We start from the raw sequence: 26,242 nt of genomic DNA on the forward strand, positions 1-26,242 counted from the left end.
AATAGAATTACTCCTAGGAGCAACTGTACAGCATACCAAAATATTAAGTAGTACTCCAGCTAAGGATCATGCAAAATGTGATTCATGGGTACAAAGCCTACATATTTTTATTTTTGATATTTTGTTTGAAATGTCATAGTAAACTTAAAGTTACATGTGGTTTTTAATATAACCCATGTTCATAGGAGATAAAATTATATAGAATGCACTGAAGATTTCAAAATTAAGGGAGATAATTCTGTAAATGACACTCAAATACAATAGAATCTATTGGATTTTCAATGTTGATTATCTCCTAAGAACAGGCAGATTTGAATGAATAATCACACATTTCTTAGTACAGACCCATAAAACAACTTAATTACAAAAATAAAAATTTTTAGCCTTTTTTTTTTTTTTTGGGGGGGGGGTATCAGATTTTGCATGATTCTTACAAAGACAGCTTCTTAATACAAATGGTATTCTATTTAGCCAAGAAAAAAAAACATTTGTCACAAATACAATAAACTGATATTCAGCATTTAATTATCATAAAAGGCTACTCTATGTGACTGCATGAAACATCACTTAATACAGGTTTGAATGTAAAGACATTTTATGAAAATTAAATGTCCCTTACTGCAAATCTTCGACATTTAGGAGATGAAAAATATAAATTATTTCCTCCAGGAAGCTCTCATTTTTTAATAAAAGTTTGACACTGTCATTACAAAATCATATATATTACAAATTTTGATACGCTGTACACCTTTTTCTAGGAGTGACCCATCATCAGCAGCATCAATGCAACTCAAATGAAGATCGTGGAAGCACAAACAAGGAAAAATACTTTTTTTTTAGTTTTAATTTCTATCACCAATCTATCTATCCATGATGTTGCGAAGGTGAAGTGACTTCAAGCCTAGAATGAAACGAAACATCAATGCATTAGAAACGTTGGAACCGTAAAAGGCGTATCAGGGTTGGATCTAGGGATTTTGAGAAAGGGAATTACATGCTTTTATTTGCTAAGTCTTACCTAATATCAGCACAAACTTTTTCCAGTGTTATTTGGGCCAATGCGATATAAACTTACCACCATAATTATGCTAGGGCTGCAAGGTCCTACAGATCCATTTGTTGGAACAACATGCAATTTTCATTTATTCTACATTTTAGTAGTACATTTTTATGCATATAAAATTGTGTGGAAAAAGTGGGCCGAATTCCTAAGAAAACAAGCATTTTTTATATCAAGAAAAGCATGTAAACTCCCTGTTATCTAACAACTCTAGTGAGTTACATATACCTGCAACAGCGCCTTGAAATCCAGCATTATAATCACATGCCACCTCATTGCTAACGTAGTCAGTTCTGAGATCCGTGTACTGGTCATTCTTGTTGGGTCCACCCACAAGGGCTCCATACAACGTATGAGGGTTTGGTCCTTTATTTTGTTGTTGATCCCAGGAACATGGAGCTGGTATCATCGGACACGAACTATAAATATTTATGTTCAAATACAATGTGAATAACAAAATGTGTACAAAAAACCAGCTATGGCCATAGGTGCATTCAAACAGACAAATTCACAGAAATTAAGGCAAAACTATGTCACTTTTCACATAAATTTCAGTGATTTTCATCAAAATTTAGCCCCCAAGAAAGTAAAAGACTTCCAGTAAAATCATACATGGAGCTTTCATGTAAATTCCGCGCGAAGTTTTCACATAAATTTCATCTCAGTGAAGTTAACATGTTACTCAATGCACATGAATCTCACGTGTATAATATTTGCCTGTGAACGTCGAGAACAAAACATAAATACAATGGTACTTATAATATAGTTTAACCTTGCTCTGTGGTGAGGCTGAGTTGGAGGATTGATCCCAAATCCAACAACGAAACTCCTACCAGTATCACCAAGAGCATATCCGATCTGACTTTTAGCCCATGTTCGATATTCCTGAGGATGAAGGTTGAGTTCTGCAGCAAGTAGTGCCATAAATGCCATGTTAGCTGAAAATTGTGTACCGAAAAGTTATCGACATAATATTGTTTAACAGCTTTGACAAAGGTCAAGGTTAAATTATCATTTTTAATCAAGTGTAAAAAGATGGTACAAAAGTACATATGAAAAGTAAAAGATTTCATATGTATATCTGCATGTTCTTTAAAATAGGTGAATTTCGGTGCATCCATTAAAACATTTTCTGATTCCAATAGAATCAAAATTAATGGAATCAAATTATTCAAGATAATTCGTTAAAAATATTACATAGGTTACATTATAAATCCCATATAAATACATTTTGATTTAAACTTGAAGTATGTGTTGCAATATCATTTCTTGAGAATATATTAATACAAAAACACACAAGCATATCTCAGAGAACCCCATTGTAAACGAAATGCCAGACCTTTTGGTGAGTAAGGCACGGCATCAGATCCGGAACCTCCTGGCATCCAGTTTGTAAATGTTGCTTCTATATCTTGCCTATATACATCCTTCTTTGTCATGTTGTAAAGAAGTATCTGCCGAATAGAAAAGTTCATTTTATACCATTAGAAAATGACTGGTTATTGGAGAGAAAAATAAAGCGCTAAACTTTTTTTGTGTGTGTTGGCATTGTACAAGTAAGTTGTAATACTACATTCTTTTGATTATCGTTTGAATATTTGTTCTCTTGAATACTCTTTAAAACTGAATCTTTTTTCGTGAATAATTTTTAGATAAACCATTGTTATAAAACCTAACGTATGTTTCTGGCATTTCAATACACATTCTATTATGAATGGTGTATCTTCGGTATTATCATGTGCCTATCAAAACAGTGAAGCATTGAATTAATGAGGACTAGAAAATATCCCTATTTTAAATGTGTTTACATCTTGTTATTTTTTTCTTCTTGCAGTACCTTTAACGTTCTTCCATCATGCACATCTCATTTGGTTAAAACCTGTTAAGTAGAATTTCAATAGAATACACTGGCGGTTATGGATGAGTTGGTTATAAGTTCTTCGAGACGGATTTTTACCTTTTGCAGGGTTCGAGTATTAATGCTCCTTCATACATCACATCGTATCTGCATTTGATGAACATAAAACTTTCATAAACATTTTAGGCGGTACAGTGGACAAGACATGTGGCATGCCAAAGGACGATAAGACAGACAGACAGAGTGATTCCTATAAATTCCCAAAATGTAGTTGACAATCGGACGAACGGAAGGACAGACTGACAAGCAACTTTACGGGAGGGGATAAAGTAAACAATCTCACCATGTTTCCAGTATTTTTCTCGTCCCATGACTGACCCCATGCAGCCCCAGCTTCATAATATTTTTCAGCATCTGTTAGGTATTGTTGATCTCCGGTTGCTCTGTATAACCACGCTCCACCCCAAGTCAGTTCGTCTACATATTTATCTGATCTTAGAAATAAAGGAAAAGCAAGGTTTAAGTTTGGAACGTTTGAAAATTTTTGAAATCGCCACAGAACATGTACATGTATAACACTTAGCTTGTTTGTATAGAAAATAGAGAAAGCATAAACCAAACATAGTAGCCGATGTTATAAATACAAATGTACGAAACAAATAATATAAAAAAAATAGTTTATTTTAATTTTTAAATTTTTTAACACAACCCTGCCCTATTGAAACGAATTATTCGTTTTTTGTTATCATTGGTTTTAGTCAAACGGAGTGCTTATTTCTAATACGCAAAATCCAAATAACTGTAAGTACGCAATGAAAAATCGTACGAAATCATACAAAATAATACAAAATAAAATATAAAGAACATTTATTTGTATCAAAAACCATGTTTGTCTATCCTCATATAATTAAGTCTTCCAATTCAATAAATGAAGTGTTCTATAATTTAAATAACACTGAGAATAAATTGTGTTTAAGAGTAAACAACCCTACGTGTACTTAAGCAAAACTTCCAATTTATATTAGATTTGCAATTATAGTATGACTATAAAACCCAAACTGTTATAATATCCCTTTTTAGTGTATCCCATGTAAAATAAGCTTTTTTATGTGAACATGATTTTGTTTTCCATAAGAGAGTCACTTAAGACAGGTTTGACTATAGTTTCACCTGTAATATGCGGCTGCTGCGTTGACCCTGTCACTATATTTCCCTTTGTAAGTCTTGGCAAACTCGTACAACTGTTTTGCATGTGTGAGAAGTTTATTGGCAAATGTGGAATCTAAATTCAAACAAAAAAAGTCAATTGTTTGGGTGTTGTGTTTTATATTGTTTTGTTTCGTTTTGTTTTTTGTTTGTTTTTTGTTTGTTTTTGTTTTTTGTTTTTTTTTTGGTTTTGTTTTGTTTTTAAGCAAGTAGACTAGAGTGTAAAGAGGGATAACTGTAGTAGCGCTTTTTGTTGATTTTGTAGTTTTCTACTATGCAGTTTAATTTTCTTTTGTTAATTATTTTTATTACTCTCGTTTGAAATTACATCATTGTCCGATGGAAAGTGTTTTTTGTTGAATTAAAATCTCAAATATAAGTAACTAAATCTGTAACCTATTGCAAGAGGTGTCGGCAAACTACAATGCAGGGTGTGTTCTATTGGTAAATCGCTTTTACTCTGACATGTGTTCTTAATCTTAACTAAATACGTCTTTCTAAACAAGGGTAATTTGACTAAAGATTTTAAATTAAATCTATAATTCAAAGGATTTTATAATAAAGTCTAGTCAAACAGTCTTTTACCTTTGTCTTTGAAAGCCAAATACCCAGAGGCCATAGCTGCAGCATACTCAGCAGCTACATCACTTCCGGGATTATGTGCAGTTACTTTAAATGAAGGTCTTTCGGGGTCCATATCCTCAGGTCTGGTCCATGAACCATGGTCCTTTCCTCCATCTCCAACCTAAAGTTTTAAAACAAAAATATGTACCTGTTGTTTATTTTGGTTTTTAAACAAAATATCACTTTAACGTGTCGTTTTCAATTGTTCCTAGTACTAAGCATTTAAATAACTGTTACTTATAATGTTCATACCAAGACATTTGACTTCAGTAAGTACAAAGTATATTCGAAATTTACTAAATGAAGGGAGAATGAACGAAACGCAAAACTTTGTCTGACCAAATATTTACTTCGAATATTGATATTGACAACAATGTCACTTTCTCGGTTTAATGCCATGTCAATGCGATGTCAATTTCGGGTGTCAATTTTATTGAATGAGAGTCTTCAGGAAAAAAAGATAAACATATTTCATATCGTATGAAGGTTAAACACTGTTTTTCTATTATTTATAGATTTGTAAAATCAGACCATTCACCTATAAACCTGACATTCGGACTTATATTTGATTTGAGAGTGGATGGTCCGATTTCATACATCGATATAATCTGGTAAAACAGTCTTTAATCCTATATTAGATATTTTAAACGAAACAAAGAACATGACTTCCGGGACTTAACAGAATTATGCATTATACAAACATGTTTGATCACAAGTCCTACGCATGCTCTGGAGCATGCCTCCAGCATTGACTCGAATATTCTTTACATACAGACAAACACGGAGTAAAGGGTTCGATTTAAAGGAAATTGCCTGAGTTATGTTGGTTTGTATTAAAGGTGCTAGAAATATGTTAAAGGTTTTGCATGTCAATAATGTCTACACGTCCCTGGAAGTTTCAAATCTTGTTCAAGGAACAATCTCGGTTATTACGATACACGTACGACTTACAGGAAAACGATATACGGTAATACTATTGCTTACCTGTACATAAAGCTCATCTTGACCAGTATGACACTTAAGCAACCATTCTAGAGGCCATCTTATACAGTCATGCATCTCTCCAAGCTCTCCACTGGCCAGGTAAGCATCCCTGTATTCCAGCAAGCCCCAGGCGAGCAGAGTTGTTGATGCAGCCATAGGGAAACCAAATTTCACATTATCTCCCGCTGCATTGTTATGAAATATTCATATTTATTTTAAGTAAAAATAAAACAATAATGATTAAAAAAAGATCAAACAGCCACGAAAAGAGTGCAATAAATGTTATCCAAAATAATAAATAATAATAAATAATAAATGTAATTGCCATGACAGTCAAAACTGTTCCTTATTTGACTTTAACACCAAAAAGAACAACAAATATTTAGGCCATTAAACAACTAACAGGCATCTAAATGACCCGACCATAATGATCTGAATTAAATAATATACGAACATGCTACTTAAACCGACATTATCATACCGGTTGGGTTGTCTATATGACGTATTCAGTATATCTCGTTATAACCTTCACTGGAATATGTCGAACATTAAATAATGTACATGACTTGTATTTGCATAAGTTTGCAAAAAATGATTAGATATTACCGTGGCTGGTGTGATCGGAGACAATATTCAAGTGAAAATAAATTTTAACAAATGGCCTCAACCACTCAGTATTTCATTTAGCCCAATATTCCCTGTACATTACAATAACATTTAAACAAACACAAGTATCCCCATAGTTTAATGTACACGTACCGTCATACCACCCACCAGTCAAATCTTCACCATTTTGTCCGTGATCCTGTAATCCAGAATCTGCTCTCCATGGAATGGGATTATCTGGTGGTAGTTTGCCAGATCTTTGCGCAGCATAGAACAATATTGACTTCTCCAAGACTTCGTCATAGTTGTATTTAGTATGGTCCGCTACAATTGAAGAGACGCGACTTACTATAAATCATTTTCCTTTTTTATACCAGCTACTTACCAAAAATGCAATATTTTTTTTATTGCATTCACTGGTACTGTATCAACTTATAATATATTGTCATTACAGAACTGTTAATTCACATTTGTCAGTACAATAATTGAAATAAGTGCATTTTTAGATTTTAGCCGATGATTTTATTTAATAATTGTAGTAATGAGAAAAGTAATACATCCATACTTTTAAGAATTACAATGTGCATGATGCAATTTTTGCGAATCTAATTATGTTACATTTTGCAGTAAAAAAAAACAACTAAATCCGGGCTAAAGTACGTTTCCTTGCCTCTTAAGCTTTTGTACCTGTAGTCAACTTAAACATGCAGATACGATTTTTAATGTAAACTAGAAAACTTCACATGTTGGGAAATTCAATGTCATTACAACATACTGTTTGGAACTGGGGGAACCGTAAATCCATCATCACCAAAATTCTTCAGAACAGCAGTTGCCGTTGGAGGACTACCTCCCGTAAATTTACCACCAATTTTGAAATCGAGTACACCTCCTGGATGCGCTATTGCAGTGTGCGGTTTGTTGACAAATGTCCATACCTTGTTGTCAGCGGAGTGGCTCACCTCATTTGCCATGTATTGCTGAATAGGAGACATGTATTTTGTTTGGTAATTAATTATACATAGTGCAACATCAGCTACATGTACCTGCATATGTGCTCAGTATTAGCTTCATGAAATTACTAATTAAGTAGGACTCCACCTAAGGATCATGCAAAATGTGATTCATGGGTAAAAAGGCTACATATTTTTATTTTTGATATTTTTGTATGAAATGTCATAGTAAACAGAAATTAACATGTGGTTTTTCATATAACCTGTGCTCTTAGGAGATAAAAATTATATAGAATGCACTGAAGATTTCACAATTAAGGGAGATAACTCTGTAAATGGCACTCAAATACAATAGAATGTACTGGATTTTCAATGTGGATTATCTCCTCAGAGCAGGCAGATTTGAATGACTAATCACACATTTCTTAGTACAGACCCATACAACAACCTAATTACAAAAATAAAAAATATGTAGCCTTTTTTGGGTGTATCACATTTTTCAGATTTTGCATGATTCTTACAAAGACAGCTACTTAAAACGCTATTTTTATTGTATTTTATGACGATACTGTACACGTACTTCCGAACTAAAAGTCTTAGAACGCATGAACCTTGACGAATCACTTGAAGAATGACTTGTAAAATTAAAATACCTTAAAACTGACATTTTTAATCCTGATATTTCTTTTATAAACTTTTCTTTTGTTTTTATACCCCCACTGAAGGATAGGGTGGTTCATGTATATTGAAATTGCATTGGCCGTCCGGCTGAATTTCGTCGCAATTATGTCGGCCTCCTAACGGAAGGATTGATTTCATATTTGATTACAAGGCTTTATATGTATTGAGCCGGGTGAACACGTTGTGATCGATTTTGGATGCTGTCTAATTCCAACTTTCCATTTCTTAGGACTTTTCAATTTTTACACCATACAGAATGATAGAGAAAACTTTTGTCACAAAATTAAATTTCGGCTCCAAATAAACGGATTGATTTCAAAATTGGTGTGTGGCTTAATAGTTGATAGCGCGTACGTTGTGAGTGATTTATTTGGTTGCGCTCCTATATTAACTTCCTGTACGAGTGGGGATGGGCCTGACATGAAAATGGAAGCTACTATATTTGTGTATATCTTGTTTCTTTGTAATTTGTTTTTTTTTATTTATTTCCTGAACATACGTATACAATTGAGACTCTTAAAATAGCATTTCATCAATCTGCACCCCCTCCCCCCAGTATGAGCAAAAGTAAACCAGCTTACAGTTATTCTTGGAATAGGTTGATCAAAGGTAATGATGGCCTCCCATCCATTCACCTCCTCCTGGAGGTTCCAGATGAGATGTGCCTCAAAGTTATCATCCCAGTCGTGCATCTTCGTAAGGGTTGTTGTCATGATTGAACCCATTGCAACCAATGGGAAGGCGAGTATGCCAATTATTTGTAGTATCATGGCTTGCAAAATTAAAATGCACAATATTGATAATAACACACAGTGTGCAGTATTTTTTGACATTATACCAACATAAAGAGTTGGGCTGAAATGTAGAAATGCAAGCCGAATTTGTATACTAGTACATGATTTGTATTAAAGTCACAGACAATGATTAAGTTGCAAAATGCTCACATTGTAATAAGTTATAACTGACTACTAGTCAAAGTGGTTAAGTCATTGATTTCAATTTGGCTCTCTCTTACAAGTTTTAATCACATCACTATCCTGGGAGTGCGTTTACATTACTTATTTTTTTTATTAAAGTTTGGATGCCCATGTCTGGAGCGGTAAGGTTTGTTTTATCCTCAACCGGAAGTTGATTTTTTTTCTAATAATAGCACACTTCAATAAGTTAATGATTTTGCTCAAGTATCTATCGTGGATTGTCATGACTTTTAAAAAAATATATTTTGAGTTAAATTTAATACATAATTAGATAAAATGCTCTTAAATATGTCCTTATTGTATATTCGAGTGTCCTTACGCAGGTCAGGCTAAAACAAATGTTAATATTTTCGATTATTATTATCGTTCTGATACCGTTGATTATAATAATTTTGTTATCGGAGCCTTTCAGCGCTTACTTGAATGTGTGTTTACACTTGTTGAACTCTGTAAGTATGTACTATTTTGGTAAAGGTTGTACGATGGTGCATTTGTTGCGGTTCACCATAATTATCCGTTCCCTTTTCTATAACTATTTATCAATTAAATGAGTATATAAATCCACGTTGATTTCAGAAAGACTATAGCAACTTCATTATTACACGACCTTTTCCTGGCTATTTCAAAATAAACAAAATGTTCTTATCGGGTATAAATAACCTTACAATGTTCCAGTATATAAAATGGGAAACAGATCCTAAGATTCGTGTATAAGAAGAATGTGTTAAATAATACGTCTTCAGAAAATATAAAAGATGGATATCAAAATTAAATCTAAAATGAAGTATATATAATTTAAAAATCTGTACCTAAACAAATATTCTGCTCAGGTCATAGGAATCCCGGGTCGTCTTTGATTTTGAACTTTGTACAACTTCATGTAAGGGGCCTTGGGTTCTTCTTATACAAGTTGACCCCAAGATAAGAAAGTAAGACATTTTGTTTTGGAAACAGTACATCTGATCTCCGGTTACTTAATTGGGAAATCTCCGCTTTCCAATATCAATATTCATTCGGAATAGCAATTACATTGACGAGACTTACTCGTAATAGAAGGACATAGGCGGATCCCGGGGGTGGGGTTGGGTGCTTACTGCTCCCCCTGCTAAAAATTTTGGTATATTTTATATCACAGGAAATCATCCTTTTTTTACTCAACAATAGAAAATCATATAGATAATGATTTAATGTACATGTATATGTTTTCCAGGTTACTTAACAAGAAAGATTTAAAAACTAACATATTGATTTCGGTTGCTGCTGAACTAATAAAAAAAGGGCTTCCCTGAAAACAAAATTCTTACCCAACATCAAATCCCAGGTACCCTTCAGGATAAAAATGGCCGGTGCCTTTCTTGTCATGTCATAATTTTTAAACAAATGATGAACGATTTAAATATGACAGAATAAATAAACCATTTGCAAGCCCCTTTTGGATTATATTTGGATAAGACTGGTTTTTCAGTTTTACCAGTGTTCAAAATACATGTACACTGTTATTAAGGAACTTTAAAAATGTCTGGTTCTGACAGGTTTTCGGATTATTAAGGTTTTGGTTTAGATAGGTTTTACTCTATCAAGAATACATCGTTCACTTCTGTTGCTTACTGCTATAAAATAGGAAGTGACTCGATATTGTGACTTTTATTTCCGGTTAAATAAGTGGTCGTTTCTGAAGTCATGCTCCAGATGTTGTTACCTCTTATTTCTAGATTCATAATTTAGACTTTTAGTGACCAAAGCCATGGCCTTCATTATAAATCTAACGTTACGATTAAGAAAATAATTCATCACTTAATGTTTTAAGACATTCAAGTGTTAAGCCGTGTTAATTTAGTATTTCTATTGCAAAAATGTTTCCAGTAAAAGTATATTTTGTCTGTAGTCTTGTTCTGGCACGCATTCTTTTTTCGGATAATGATCTTTAACTGCAGGTCTGCGTTGTCTGACTGATTTTTTTGTCGGTTGAATTCATGTCTTATCTTGGTGAAACTATTTTATTTTGAATCGAATCTAAAACATGGACAGTTACATATAGGAACGGACAAAATGAAACGAAACCTTTTAAAATTGCATGTACACGTAAGTGTGAGATCCTCTGGATTCAACGTCAAATCTGAAATACAAGTTGATTAAACACTTTTTCTCATTTTGGTTACAGTTTACGACCTTTATTATAGAAACAAAAAATAAGTTTTATTGATGTCATGTATAATTTTGTCTTCTGTCACATGTTAGTACTGTTTGGTTTATGTGTGGGATAGAAAAAACAAACCTTTAATTTCAATAACAAGTAGCATCGAATTACTGGATACTATCAAATATCTTAATTTAGTACACATTCTTGCAGTCCGTTCCATCCCATTTGAAAGTAAATACCAAATATGTATGCAATATTTGAAATGCCTTGACACAAAAGTTATTTCCTCTACATTACATGTGTACTATGATACTTGTACACGCAGCTTACTTTCTAGTTTTGTTCCATTTGAGCAATCACTTTCTGATCCCCGAGCTCCAAAATGTGCATATCTATGTTAGTCCGTCCGGATCTGATAGCTTTACCGGGTAAGGAAATTATAATGAAGTTTATTAAAAACAAGATTATTCTTCATGATTTTGCTGATATATTATTTTTTTTTTTACAATGTTTCGACTGCATATTTACAGTTGGTTCTATTTTCTTTTATAATTGGCATCAAATAGCAAAAATAGAAATAAAAAAAACTAGAAAAAATTGTGAATAATCCTTACTGAGGGATATGTCCCGCTCTTTACCCCAGTCCCAAGGACCCTTACCCCAGTCCCAGGTAATATAAACTCAAACTGTATGTTTATGTCGCTTCAAATCGAAATAGAATCTTTGGTATTAAGTAATATAAAGCTTCTATTTAATTATCAAGTGGTTGTTATAAGTAGTTGCACATAAAACTTTAACGAAAACGATTTGGACGGACAAACGGGTGGAGAGAGGGATATAATTCAAGTAATTCAATGAAAATATCTTACTTGCAGCACAAATATACATCAACCTTTGAAAACCTTGCACAAAGCCATTCAGAGGGTGTCTGATGCTGATATTCAAAATAAAAGTAAGTCAAGATTAATGACATCAAAATTAATTAAGTTAATTATGTTAAGCTGCTTAACAAGTGCTACATGAGCTTGAAGAAAGTTTTTTTTTCTATAAACGATTCATACAGTCAGTAAAATACGTTTTGTTTGAGTTCACTTTAAAAAGATTCTCTTGTTGAATGAAGCACACAATTTTAATAAAGTCCTGATACAAATTGAAGATTATGCATCTTACCATACTAAAAAACAAAAACAAATAAAAATGAACAAACACCAAAAGACTAAGACATTTGACAACGAAAACTACGGAATTCTGCGAATTATCACGGTAATGAAAACTATTCATTGGATACATGAAAGTTGTTTTTGTTTAAATAAAGACGTATGGATTGAACTGATGGAAGGCTACCATGACCTTGGTTCGACTTTGGTTATTAATCACAGAAATGACTACAGACGTATCACTATCAGATCGTATCAAAACCAGAAAGTCCATGTTGTAAGTATTATCAAGGTTATAGACATCCCGAAAGGCGATATGTATTGTTTTTTTATACTGTACTTAACCTTTTAACGACTTCTTGCACTCGTAATTTCTGTACTTAATATTCGCCTATGATTTGCATAAATATGTAGTTATACGCCACGTAATGCTGCAGATCATCGCCGTGTTTCCCGCCATAGCGTCATAGTTCTAACTTCATACGAGATAAAAATGTACTTCTTAAGTATCATACACGTGTGTTCTGCGTGTGATTCTTGCTTTCAGGTACTGGGAGTCGTTAAAAACTACCTACATGTATATAGATCATTTACATTAGCACGGCCCCGATATTTACGAATATTCATTGCTGGTTGCTTAATATGGTTCCTAAACTGGTTCACTGATCAATATCATAAGCGACCCCAAAGATCGCTACAACGTACCTCTTTTAAAACATATCACACACAATTGTGTCTATGCTTTTTTTTTGTTTTTTTTTGTTTTTATTTTTTTGTTTGTTTTTTTGTTGTTGTTGTATTAGAACGTGAAGTTTACATCAAAAGATAAAATGATCGGTTAGCATTGGATTTATGTAATATTAACCAGTTTCCGATTCAGACACAGGATTTCGTTACAATTAACTATAAAGGTCATATATATTATCAGGACCTCGATATCTATATATAGCTATTTTCAGCTGTTTAATCTTGTTCCGGATGATTGAAAACATTCGGTTCATCACGTTACGAAAGAGTACGCAATCATATCAAGGGAAACAAGATTTTAGCAGAAGTTACCCGATTTTAGAGCGTATCGCATTTGTACCATTTCGGATGTTGAAAGCTAAACCAAAATCAGTGACAGTGAATATTTGGCAAATAGCGACTTTGAAGACTTCAGTCTTTGATTTATCTTTGGTAATGAGAACAAACGTAGAAAACTTTGATATCTAAGTTTGATACATTTAAAAAAAAAAATTTCTACGGCCACGCCGCAAATAAAATATGGATTCTCATTAAGAATATTAAAAATATTTCTAAACTTTTCTATAACAAGTCAATATCCTTTTATTGTCAATACAATTAAACTACGTGTCGTCATGAAACGATATTCCTACACAAAATATTGTACGCGGATGTGAATCGTGTAATTCTTGATTATGTTGCAGACTGGAGGAAGGCGAATTCCATCAAACCTGTTTCGACGAGTTTCTGATCAAGCTATACTCAACAAACTTTCGAGTTTAGGAAGAAATCATGTATGTTTTTTGTAATTATACTTGTTTAAACAATTTTAAGGGATTGTCGTTCGAAACGAAAATTGACATATGATAAGTCAATGTGGCAATTGTTAAAATTAAACAGGAGATGATTCATGCATGTCAAAAACACACCAAACAATTCTATTTCGGAAACGTTACAGACCACGTGCATTGTAATCACTCTTAGTTTGTATTGAGATAAAAAGATATATAGAGTGTGTGTGTGCAAGACTTAATGTTCTTGATTTGTATTTTATATTGTTTGATACTTTAATTTAATACATATCGTTTGAAATGTTTAAAACATTGAAGTTTTTTAATCATTTAGTACATTTAATAACACAACCAATAAAAAATGAGAAAATTCGAAGATGGGTTAAATGGCCACAGCGCCGAAATATAAATGTTTGCGTGGACAGAATATGGCAAGATGATTTTGCAAACCATCGAACAAGTATATGACAAGTCCGTGCTATCTAGATCCTGACATTTCGATTTTAATGTATCTAACAAAGTCTGAGTAAATGTACAAATATTAATTGGTAAAATGCGTTTTTCTTGTAGATCTTGCAAGTAAACTTAACAGAGGCTGGAATAACAGATCTTGGTAAACTGGTACCATATGGGAAGTACATCTTACGACAGGCTCCACTGGAAATATTTGAAAATGGATTTCCCTTGACACTATCACGATGGCCAAATTATGTCAGTTTATATTAGTATACTGTAAAATTAGAAAACAGGGTTTAAATAAAGCGAATCCTTAGATATCATGCCATGTTTACTGTACAAGTTTAAAGTATTGCTTTGAAGAAAACAACAATCACACACACACACACACACACACACACACACCAATGCAAGACTATGTACGTAATTTTATACGATTATACCTGCTTTCATTATCTGTGGTGGTACAACTTTTACGTCAAGAATGTATCACCGCTTTTCAGATAGTCAGCATCATACTTGTAAGGCAAGTCATAAGCATGGTTCAATCTGCTGTAATTCAAAGTAAATCGTCCAGTTTTGTACGTATCATATTCAATTCTTTCAATGCATCCCTTTACAACACATTGGTAGGTCCAGTGATTTGCTCCGGGGATCAGGCCCCTATTGTTGAAAATCTTTTTTTTTTATTTTCGAGCAATTGTGGTAATATTTTGTCATTGGTTAGAACACGCCTTTTTTCTGGTACCTAAATCTTTTGCTCATCAATATCTCATTATTTCAGGGCTTCATCAACATAACCAATGTTCCATCAGGGGAAAGATATAGTACGGTGTTCCAATATAACAGTGATAGACCAAATAGATGGTCTAATCAATCAGATATATGGGTGTACGGTTACTGGTATGGACATAAGTGTAGTTTGTAAACATTATAGAAATATTAGATACATGCTGTAATTTTGCTATTCAGTGACTTTGTTTATACTGTCTTAAGGCATAGCATACTGTATCCCAAATAACAATTGCAAAATGTACTTCTGTTTTACTGTATGATATTTCTCTCTTCCGTTTGGATCAGGAGCAAAGGGTAGCTGGTCTATTGTACATCAATATATTTGGATAAGTTTTACAAATACCAGATAAAAAAGTTTTATTTTAGGAGGCAATTAAATTTTAACGTTCTCTATATTGATAATTATATGTGCTACGCCTGGTAGTCGATTCGTCAACAGACATTTTCGGTAATATCATGATGTCACAGTAGTTAAGAAAGAGCTTTGAAATAATATGTGCGTTACACAGTGAATGCATAAGCAGATGATTAGATTTAAGTCTGACTTATATCCATGAATAGTTTATTGTCGTGATGAAACGATTTTTTTTTCAGTTGTATTAAATTCTCAATTATTTTACTAGGTATCAAAGCTGGGCGGATAAGGCTGTTCCAGTAAAATCATTAGACCCACAGACGAAAACAATATCTCTTGCACAACCTACTCATTTTGGACTACGTGCTGGTATGTTTACACCTAATGTGCGGTTAAATAGCAATCCACTTTAGACTTATGCAGAATGTGATTCATGAATGGAATGCACTCATTTTACTCTTAATTTGTAAATACATCTTATTCACTTTTAATATCTTTTTAACTGGACGATTTCTTATGCAAAACAAATGCTTAATGCATAAATGCAATATTATATGCCTCAAATTACATGTGTACGTCGAAAACAATATGTGATATTTTTAAGAACGAATTAAATAAATTTAAGAAATTTGAAATAAGAATGATTTTTGATATTGTCAGCATCAAAATCGAAAGTAATTATTATTCTGTTAATCGATTTCTCATACAAGTCGTATTTCTAACCAGAGAATGATCAAAATCACTCAGAGAAGCATATATTTAGATTTGTATTAAAATCGGTATCATTCTATTTCAAATTGCTATAATTCTAATTTTTCATGATATTTAGGCGGATAGGTACACATGTTCTTTACCATTTATTCAATTACACGGGACCGATGGTGGTTGGAAATTTAATATACCTCTCCGATGTCTAGATCAATACCATTGTCTTTGACGACTTTTCAAACAAAATTTCGCTTCTTCATCCGTTATCTCAAAACAATAATTTAAGTAAAATATTTGTGATATACATGTGCATTACATCTCGATGATGCATGGACAGTTTTAACGGTTAAAATCTATACAGATTCGCAAAGATACAAGGTCTTTTATTCATTAGAGAACTAAATATTCCGCTTTTACAAATTCTTTATATTTTCTTTAGGACAAACCCATCCAGGCGGGGGATATTTCAGATTCATTAATGTCTTAGATGAAATAGACGAACCAGTAAGGACAGTGCTTGTTACTATTATTAGCTCACCTGACCTAATGTGCCATATGAGCTATTGCCATCACTTGGCGTCCGTCGTCGTAAACAATTTTTCAAATATCTTCTTCACAACTTAACCAATTAGAACCAAACGTAGTATGAATGTTCCTTAAGGTTTGGGAATTTTGATCCGTTGAAGAACATGGCTGCCATTACAGAAAAAAAACGAACATAGGGGTCAGACATAAGTTAAACACATACTTGTATATCTCCAAAACCGTTAGGTGTAGTCAAATTCAGGCACATGTAAAAATATACTGCATGATGAAATCTATCTGTGGTCAAATTTTTGTGTTAATCTGTAAAGCCATGTTGGATTTCATGCCCTTTTTCAACATTTTTCGCTATTTTTGGTGTTTCTTTCAAAAATCTTTTCTAATAAGAACCAAACTTGGTGTGAATTTTCCTGGAGTGTTATGCATAGAAATGATGTAGGATTTCGGATCCGTTACTAAAAATACAAGATAGGGGTCAGACAGACGTTTCTCACATATATTTCAAAAACCTTAGCCAAATTCTGACAGAGTAAAATGTACAACACGGTGAGATCTATCAGTCATCTAATCGTCATGTAAATCCGTTAAACCATGTAAAAATTGGAGTTATTGCCCTTTTTCGCATTTTTTCGCTGTTTTTAATGTTATTTCATTTTAAAATCCTCTCCTCTGATACATGTACCAGACCAGTTAGAACCAGATTTGGTATTAATTTTCCTTAGGGCATTCTTCATAGAACTAAGGTGCCGATTTTTTTATATCTTATCTCATGATTGTCGTTGTTAAAAATAAAACATGGGGACATACACAAGTTTTTTTGCGCATATATCTCCAAATTTTGTCTTCGGAAGGAGGCTGTTCTTGTTCATTATTTCCTTTACACACACTGATTACAAATGCTATGAATTCAGTTAAATCCAAATCATCGGTTTTTAAAGAAGACAACACTAAGCACAGAATAAATCAATGCATTCAATGTTAAACATAATATGAAAAGAGATATGGTTTAATGACATTCACCCATCCTTTGTCTACTGGCAGTCATAGTTTGTTCAAATGCAATGCTGTGTATTTTAGAAGAGAATATTTTGGTCTATTTCATTTTTACTGATTTACAGGGGGAATATTTTATCGACAGACAGACAAGTATACTTTACCTTTGGCCAGCTTTCTCTAAAGGATTCTTCTCCAGCAATGATTATATCTATGGTTCAGTGATTGATACCTGTATACAGTAAGTATATGTATACGTAAACCTCTACTCGGGGAGCGTATTTCACCGACAGACGGACAGACATGAAACCTCGCCCAAATGATTGATACCTATGCATATACACAGTAGATAATTGCAATGTATGTTTACGTTAAACTGGGCTGATTCAGATTGCAGTACAAATTTTAACTGCGAATATTATTCAGACTGTGGAGATAACTGATAAAAACATTGAAAATATAACCCGATGAAATAATCATTGAATACATGAATCATGATATACAAAACAATATCTACTTAATGAAAGCATATACTTGTAAAGCGCAATATACTGTGACAATGAAAGTTTTGTTGTAATAAGAGGTCACTAGTCATACCTGGATAGAATACAATTATATCCATAAGTGCGATGTGTTATCATGTTCTTGCTAAATGTATATTTTTGTGTTTTCATGTCCATATTACGTATTTTGTCCAGGCTTACGAGATGTACATGCAATGTTGTGTTCGAAAATTTTATTTTGGAGGCCTGCAGACATTTTGGTATTCAAGCTCAAGATGCCGTTAACATTACTATTAATAGTATGGAAATTCGTAATACAGGTACATGTAGATTCTGGAATATAGTTTTTTAGACTACCGCCTTAATATAGGATGCATCTATTACTTTAGATTCTCTTTCAATATTTTAGACCCATTTTTCTTATATTGTTTGTTTGTTTGTTGGGGCTTAACGTCCGAGCAGCAATATTTCAACTATATTCAGACGATGAACATGAAATTGATGATAAAATGAACATGAAATGATGATGAAATGAAAAAGGGATGGGACACAAGGACAATGGGGTCGACAAATTTTGATTGCCACTGGCAATAGCGAGAGGTGGGTAGGGTCGGGCAATTTAGCCTCCTGTGGCGGAGCCCTATGGTTCCTACTCCGGGAGAATACCACAGTAGGGTTCTTTAACGTGCACGGAACGTGGCATCTTTCCCAACACGGTGCACCACTATGGTTTGCGGTCAGGTTTTCCGTATTATAGCCAGACAACCTCAGCATGTAACACGCCAGGGGTACCCCATTCCACCACCTGGGGCACACCTCCCAGTTGCTCTGTGGTCGAATTGATAATACAATTTTGCAATTATACTACTAAAGTAGGAAACTTAGTTAACAAATTATTAGAAGACATTCCACGTTGGTTTGATAGAATTTATTTTGATTTCGATCTCCCTGTGTATTTGGTTTCAATCCTGCAATTTAGAGGTTACTCCTATGAAACACGTGTACCGGAATTTTGTAATTTTTCTCTGGGTGGTACTTTGTATTTTGATCTGCAACGTTGATTTTATTTAGGATGCCTTAAAATATGCGCTGAAAATTCGAAATCTAACGAATTTGTACATGGATCAAAAATGTATTTTCAATCGTTTTCTTTCCAGGGTCATACAATATCTATTGTAGAAAAGACTGTAGAAACTTTGCTGTAACCAAGAGTTATCTTCATGATGGCGACGGTGGTATAACTCTTCAAGGTAAACATTATAACTACATAAAACGGATGCTCTGACTTGCTGTTCGTTCGTCCGTCCCCAGCTCTTATTCATAACTCCTCTGAACAGCAAAATTGAATTTGATGAAAGAGCAATCAAGGGAACTAAGGTTCTAGTGGAAATCAAAAGAATGTAACCCAGGAACAAAGACCAAACATGGAAAACAGACATACAAAACAAAGAACATTTAGTAATGAAACTTTCGTATATTGTGTACTTTCTATTTATTTCCACCTGAATGATTTTAAGAGATTTTCTATATGGCTTCTGGAGAAGAGTAAGGAGAGTATCACGTACATGTAATGGTCTTTGCTCACATTTTTTTCAGTCTTTCTAAAATCATGATAAATTTTTTTTGTAACCAATACATTTTGGAAAGCCCGTGAGACACCTCTCAAGTGTAATCATTTTTTTTACATTTCCTTCTTCATAAATGACAAATCTGATATATACAATTCACTAGTTATTTCATTTGAATGGGAGTGATATACTATTTGCAGGAGGTGATCGACCGACTCTTATGTCATCCCATAATGTCATATTTGACAACGAAATTTCCTTCTTTAGTCGTGTGACGTCATCAGATGCTAACGCTATCACATTAGACGGTGTTGGTGGGCAGATTCAGCACAATATTATATATAGAGGACAATATACTGCTATACGGTGGACAGTAAGGAAACTAAACCCTTTTTGGGGCTTTAAAAACAGGATTTCAGTTCACAAGGTTCAAAGTATATTTAAACTGGAGTAAGAAAATTTTTTAATTGTCCGTTTCAGATAGTTTCTGCGATTCTTCCGGATTCGGTTTAGACATTTTTCAGTGAAAAATAAATATTGTAATGTGCAATACAAAATGAAAACATATATTTTGAAATTATGATATGCTGCTTGTTTCAATAAAATTAGGAGGGGAGGATTGTCATGCAGTACCCATAATGCATATGAAATGAAACAAAACATGATAAAATCAATCACTTATGAGATTAGTCTGTCAAATATTTGAGGAACTAAATGTTATAATACTAATATCATTTGGTATCCTTGCAGGGAAACAACCACAAGATACAGTACAATAATGTGTTTGAGATATGTATGAACTCCAGTGACTGTGGTGCCATACATTCTGGGAGAGACTGGACTGCAGTAAGTTTCTAACATTTTATATTCATAGTATGTATAGTTCACCAAAGTAAAATGAAAGAAAAATGTAATTTAATTATCAGTCCAATTTCGCTTATGTCTAATACAAAATTTAACTAAATTAGTTTAGTATTTCTCTATGGTGATCTTGCGTGCTCTTTTCGATTTCGGCTGGTTGATTGCTATATTCTCTCAAGAATTGTGCCTATTGAGAAGGTTCGGCTGGTTGATTGCTATATTCTCTCATGAATTGTTCCTATTGAGAAGGTTCGGCTTGTTGATTGCTATATTCTCTCATGAATTGTTCCTATTGAGAAGGTTCGGCTTGTTGATTGCTATATTCTCTCATGAATTGTTCCTATTGAGAAGGTTCGGCTTGTTGATTGCTATATTCTCTCATGAGTTGTTCCTATTGAGAAGGTTTTAAACTTCCAGCAATTGCACTTTATTCATACATGTCATGATTAGAGACAAAAAATTACGTCATGACTCCTTTATCAGATGGCCGGTTTAGGAGTTAATTACATCGTTGAGTTTAATTGAAATTTTGCTGATTGTATACGTCGCACTAGAAACAAATTTTGATAAAATATTTTGTTCTTTTGTTTGAAGGTTAAGTATGTTAACTTTTGTATTTCTTACTAAGAGAGGAACGGTAATTCGTTACAACCATATCCATCATAATCTCCAGTATTACTACGGGGCAGATGTCCGAGGGGTGATGTTAGATGACCAATATTCTAGTGTGTTAGTGGAGAAAAACGTCTTCTATGACGTAAGTTTGTTAAATATGATTATTGCTATTTTGTTTAAAATCCCTTTGATCTTGCTATACGATACTTTTCCAGCTCATGCCAGTCGAGTGAGAATGAAAGTTATTGCTAGTTTCTATGACCTCGCATGACATACAAGCAACAGCGTAGAAATATTTGACGACCCAAAATGACCGTCTCTTTGTTTACTGCGTATGAAATAATGGCTAAGTTTTGGCAATATTGTTTATTCTACAATGGAAAATGATTAAATACAGTAACTTACTCGATTACAATGAATATATCTCAAAATTATTCCACAAACTTTAAACGCGACCTTCATAGTTAACCGATTTGTTTTTTTTCAAATGTGTATCACAGCTGCACAACAAACGTGACATCACGTAGCACGTCGCCGAGAAATAGTATCGAAAGGAAATTTTGCAGCCTTATAAAACTTACATATTTTGGTCAGGACTATTGAAAATAAAAGAAAACAGCGATAAACAGATTATAAAATATTTTTTCAACTCGCGGCAAAGTCGCTCGACGAGATGAGCATGAGATATTCCCTCTCGTTGAAAAAATATTAAATAATCTAATATTATCACATTATAAGTAACCATGTCTATACAGCAAATTTGAAATAAAAAACACAACACAACAAGTAATTATCAGTTGCTTTTGGATTTTGAACTAGCTTTAAGAAAAAAACGAGTACTCTTTCGAGACAAATTTAAAGCTTGTTGTCTTTTATTCTATTTGCGCTTGTATTCAGTATCAATCTCAAGAGTTCAATCCGAACTCAACCGATCTTTATAGTAAGTTTTATTGTTGTATTTTCTCATTACTGTCCCAAGTTTAAGGGGGTTGAGCATTCACAAATATGTTTAACCGCGCCGCATACGTTGTGTTCCTGTGCTAAGCCAGGGAACTCTATAATCCATTGGTTGTTTTTTTATGTTCATTGTTGTTCGTTTATATTTACGTTTTTTTTCTGTAAATTAGTTTGAGTTTCGTTTTTTATTGATATTTTTACTTCATTTATTTTGAGGTCTTTTACATCTTGCTTTATGGTATGGGTTTTGCCCATCATTGAAGACCGTGTGGTGACCTGTAGAAGTTTAATTGTTTGGTTTTGGAAGTTGATTGTCTCATTGACAATTATACCACATCTTCTATTTTTATAAGGTTAACAATGTCATCACTGTATCAATTTGAAAAAAAAATCCATGTTGCAGTTTGTTATACTTTCGTTTTGTTTTCATATGTTTAGTTGTTAATAATTTCTTCTTGGCATTGTCTTTCTTTTTTCTTAATTATAAATTGCTTGTTTTAGCCCTTTAAATGTATTAATAGTCCTTCATAAATAGCTGTACAATACAGCAGTACGACAGTCCAGTTATTAGAACGTGCATTATATGGTTCAATATCAAATAAATCGTGTTTGTGCATGACAACCATAAAGCCTATATTTATTTCAGAATGCTGGACATCTGAACATTGGTGGAGGGAGAGACAACATAGTACGAAACAATGTCTTCTTCAATTCAACAAAATTTTCCATCCAAGTGGATGCCAGAGGCTCAGCTCATAGAAACGATCGATCATTAATGAACATTTTAAATGTAAGACCAAAATATGTATAATGATTAAATCAGTTTAAATTGTTTCCTGAGAAGATCTGTTACATATACAATGTACATTTGTTTTACGTGTACAAAAACTACAGTTTTTAGTAGGAATTTCCTATCGGGCTTATAAGTTGGAATTGAGTTTGCAGGCGTCATTTACAGAAACAGTAAGAACGGGTTAAATATGATATTAATTTGTTCTCACATGTTGCAACGGGAATAAAATGCATTTACTTGGTGGATATTTTTTTGCAATTGTGTGGTAGACTTATTGCATATTCTAGATAGAGTGAAAAAAGTAAAATAGTCGAGCTGCCATATTGTTCGAGGATTATAAATTAACCAAATGGTTTAAAACAAATGTTGGACCTGTTTGTGATAATTGAACCAAAGCTTGACCATAATTAAAATAATAGTAAATAAGCCTATTATGTTGATTTGTTTTAATGTACCTTCATATTTTACAGCGTTTACCGTACAAAAATAAACTCTGGGCTTCAAAATTTCCTAAACTTGTGAATATCTTAAATGAACACCCAGAAGAACCAAAAGGTATGTACATATCATTGTGTTATATTTACAAAAGACACAATCATTCCTAACAAGAATTCAAGACAAACAAGATGATTGTTAATTACACTAACAAGGTCATGAAAAATACTTAAAAAGTCTTCTTTTGCCTTTGTTTTATTTTAAAAAGAAGTCAGGAAATTTATTTTATTTTTTTCACTTAAAAATTGTGACTTTCGTATTGCTGTATTTTCATAGCATTAGTTGAGCATGTGTTTTTTTATAAACTTCAAATCACCCCAATTAAAGCAAAGTTTTATAAACTATTTCAAACGTCTACAGCAACAATTTGCACTTGATTTTAGATACTCATTAAAGAAAAAGGTGCTTTAAGGGCTCTATAATCGACCTAAAATGAACTGAAAATAAACTGTGAAAAGTGTTAATTACGAATTTGGAGACTTGAACCCATAACAACCAAGAGACTTCCTAAAATTTTCGTAATAATAGACCTGTTTGATGTTCACGACAATTCAGATATTCAGTTCACTTGGCACTTTTTTCTCTTTCTTGTAATATTCCTGGCAATGAACTTGTGTCCTCAACCTAAGGAACAACTTCATATTTAGTGGAAACTTTCATAATTTCATGGTTTCATATGTAAAAATATACAAACGTTTCTTGAGTGTGGACTCAGTTTTCTTCACGTAAATTATTCCCAGTGACAGTAAGTGCTTAAGCCGCAAAACATTTGTTTTCCGAATATTTATTTATTATACTGTCTTTTAAATCATTTCATTTTATTACAACAAAGCTTGTATTTTCGGTCCATATTCACATCCTAATGCCCCTACACCTTTGTTAGATTAACAGGCTATTTTTTTCAATATCAATACAGGGAACCAAATTTACAACAACATATTCTACAACTCTGGTTCTCAGTATGTTGTCAAATGGGATCCACATAAACCAGAATGGTTCGACGTGCATACAAACATTATTGTATGTATAATTCTTATTTCCCAATACAACTTGACCGTAGGAGGACAACTAGCTCGTCCATCTGTATCATTGAAACGATTTTTTTTTCGTTCAAACTTGAATGACAATAATCGTGTAGGTAGCCATGCCTTGATTTGCTGTTCATTTCCATTAAATTTCTCCCCAACTGTATCCAATTACTACACATATCATTCAATATTATACTTTTTTGTACGTGATGCTACATTGTATGTCTAAACGGTAGTCAGTCATTTGTATTGCACAATATAATTTTTCTGTTTTACTTAAGTGACGAATTAACCAGATATGCAACTGGAGGGAACCCATTGTTTGGTCATAATGCAAATATTTTTGTTATTTTTATATGATCTGACATGAGTTAAAATTCTGATGTCAGACCATTTAAACCAGTTAAATTACCTATGCTCTTACACAGTAAACTTTACCTTACCTCCTCAACAAAACACAGTCCCGAACAGAATGTTGACCTTAGGTGAAGTGTTAACCAAGTATTTATTGCATTATGAAAACGGAATTACTGAATTATGTAAGTTCTGTTTTGAAGGCAAATACGACAAAAGATTTTTTCTACCCGAAACTTCCTTTTGCCGACTTCAGACCAAGATGTCACTTGTCATCATTTGTCAAAAGTAATAACTTTAATGTACCGATTCTACCGAGTCAAATTGGGCCACGATATCATGTTGGACCTCTATTTGTAAGTAAGTATTTTCAGAATATACAGTCACGTGTCTCGTGGTATTCAATTGATGCAGCATTGGTTTACAGTTGTTATAGCAACAGAAAAAAAACTCGCTCAGCTATAAAGTGTAGTTTTCAAAGGAGTAAAATCTACTTTTTATATTTAATAATTAGTTTGGATATTATTAAGGTCCTAAATTATCGCACGTCATATTTCAATCTAAGAATTTAAGAGGAATTAAATTGTACCTTGTCATTTTTATGTTTCCTAAAGCCAAGTTATGTAGTTTGAGGCAGAACATTTAAAATTTTGATATCGAAAAGGGTATTATACATTGGCGTAGTGTACAATACAGAACCGAATAACTTACATTTCAAGCATTGGTGCTTGTTTTAATTGTAAACACTTCTCATATATTTCCATTTATGATTAAAAACTAATTTTCTGATTTGCAAAAGTAACATGAAAACAAAACAAATATGAAAAATAAACAAATATGCAGTAAATTTATTTACTTTTATAGCTCCAAAACCATCGTGGCTTATTGGTGGGAATAATGAAAAGCAGCCAGCTCCAGACATTTGCTAATAAACAATTTTCAAGTATATTTAATCAATATTAGCTTAATATTATTTTACGTGTAAAAAAGCATTCAATTTGAAAGGACAAAAATGAAAAAAAAAAACATACCTTAATACCTTAAAGAAAGAAAAAAACGCTCTGAATAAGTAATTGAAGTTGAATTAGAACAATGACTCAGGAGTCCTTCCGTAATTACATAAAAGCACCAGGATATATAATTGTATTCCATAACAAATATTCAACTTGTTGGGGCGTTATCACATATCAATGCTACTCAACAGTGATAGTTGAAGGTTTCAAGTATTGGCAAAACAGATGAACACGAAGCAATGCAAGACAAAAAAAAAAACGAACAAACAAAACAAAACAAAACATTACCATAATCAACATATCAATGACCTTCAAATTTGCTAAAATAATGACAGTATCGCTCAATAGACGTCATTAAACAACTGTAAACGTTTCAGATTTTGTATCCCTGGTGGTAATTAAGAAACAATGTTAATCTGTGGGAGTTTTAACTCCCCATCAC

At 33.1% G+C, this 26,242-nt stretch overlaps 2 protein-coding genes across 7 annotated transcripts; one reads left to right on the forward strand and one right to left on the reverse strand.

Moving 5' to 3' along the window:
* Positions 1 to 745: 745 nt before the first annotated feature.
* Positions 746 to 9,870, reverse strand: LOC148600908 (uncharacterized). Its single transcript, XM_088556007.1, has 12 exons — positions 9,759 to 9,870; positions 8,554 to 8,744; positions 7,114 to 7,318; positions 6,492 to 6,662; positions 5,733 to 5,917; positions 4,710 to 4,869; positions 4,089 to 4,200; positions 3,262 to 3,412; positions 2,358 to 2,514; positions 1,833 to 1,998; positions 1,289 to 1,479; positions 746 to 901 (listed from the first exon to the last, which is right to left on the reverse strand). The coding sequence occupies exons 2-12, from the start codon at positions 8,740 to 8,742 to the stop codon at positions 861 to 863; spliced, it is 1,728 nt and encodes a 575-aa protein (XP_088412133.1). The 5' UTR covers positions 8,743 to 8,744; positions 9,759 to 9,870; the 3' UTR covers positions 746 to 860.
* A 1,480-nt stretch (positions 9,871 to 11,350) lies between these two features.
* On the forward strand, positions 11,351 to 25,744 carry LOC148600909 (uncharacterized). 6 transcript variants are annotated; one of them, XM_088555768.1, is made up of 19 exons: positions 11,351 to 11,517; positions 11,965 to 12,041; positions 12,405 to 12,523; positions 13,677 to 13,766; positions 14,334 to 14,474; positions 15,004 to 15,122; positions 15,638 to 15,738; positions 16,517 to 16,581; positions 17,739 to 17,854; positions 18,312 to 18,436; positions 19,274 to 19,366; positions 19,885 to 20,111; positions 20,435 to 20,530; positions 21,174 to 21,302; positions 22,764 to 22,907; positions 23,381 to 23,465; positions 24,322 to 24,425; positions 24,991 to 25,147; positions 25,652 to 25,744. In XM_088555768.1, the coding sequence occupies exons 1-19, from the start codon at positions 11,387 to 11,389 to the stop codon at positions 25,714 to 25,716; spliced, it is 2,184 nt and encodes a 727-aa protein (XP_088411894.1). In that variant the 5' UTR covers positions 11,351 to 11,386; the 3' UTR covers positions 25,717 to 25,744. The 6 variants fall into 6 exon arrangements, 5 of the variants coding, with proteins under 5 accessions (XP_088411894.1, XP_088411895.1, XP_088411897.1 ...); XM_088555769.1 differs by having other exon boundaries at positions 19,885 to 20,057; XR_015917181.1 differs by lacking the exon at positions 24,322 to 24,425.
* The last annotated feature ends 498 nt before the right edge of the window (positions 25,745 to 26,242 follow it).

Source organism: Perna viridis, chromosome 12, assembly GCF_037379345.1.
Source record: "Perna viridis isolate PV_CMFRI_1.1 ecotype Kerala chromosome 12, ASM3737934v1, whole genome shotgun sequence".
NCBI classification, from domain to species: Eukaryota; Metazoa; Mollusca; class Bivalvia; order Mytilida; family Mytilidae; genus Perna; species Perna viridis.

What these genes read in the sequence shown, in the direction of transcription:
- LOC148600908 (XM_088556007.1), bottom strand. Translation starts at nt 8,742, where the DNA reads ATGATACTACAAATAATTGGCATACTCGCCTTCCCATTGGTTGCAATG. An exon ending in GGTTCCCCCAGTTCCAAACA is followed by an intron (nt 6,663 to 7,113) that starts GTATGTTGTAAT and finishes CTTCAATTGTAG; the next exon opens with CGGACCATACTAAATACAAC. An exon ending in GACTGGTGGGTGGTATGACG is followed by an intron (nt 5,918 to 6,491) that starts GTACGTGTACAT and finishes ATAACAATGCAG; the next exon opens with CGGGAGATAATGTGAAATTT.
- LOC148600909 (XM_088555768.1), top strand. Translation starts at nt 11,387, where the DNA reads ATGTGTACTATGATACTTGTACACGCAGCTTACTTTCTAGTTTTGTTC. An exon ending in CGAGTTTAGGAAGAAATCAT is followed by an intron (nt 13,767 to 14,333) that starts GTATGTTTTTTG and finishes TTTTTCTTGTAG; the next exon opens with ATCTTGCAAGTAAACTTAAC. An exon ending in ATATGGGTGTACGGTTACTG is followed by an intron (nt 15,123 to 15,637) that starts GTATGGACATAA and finishes TTATTTTACTAG; the next exon opens with GTATCAAAGCTGGGCGGATA.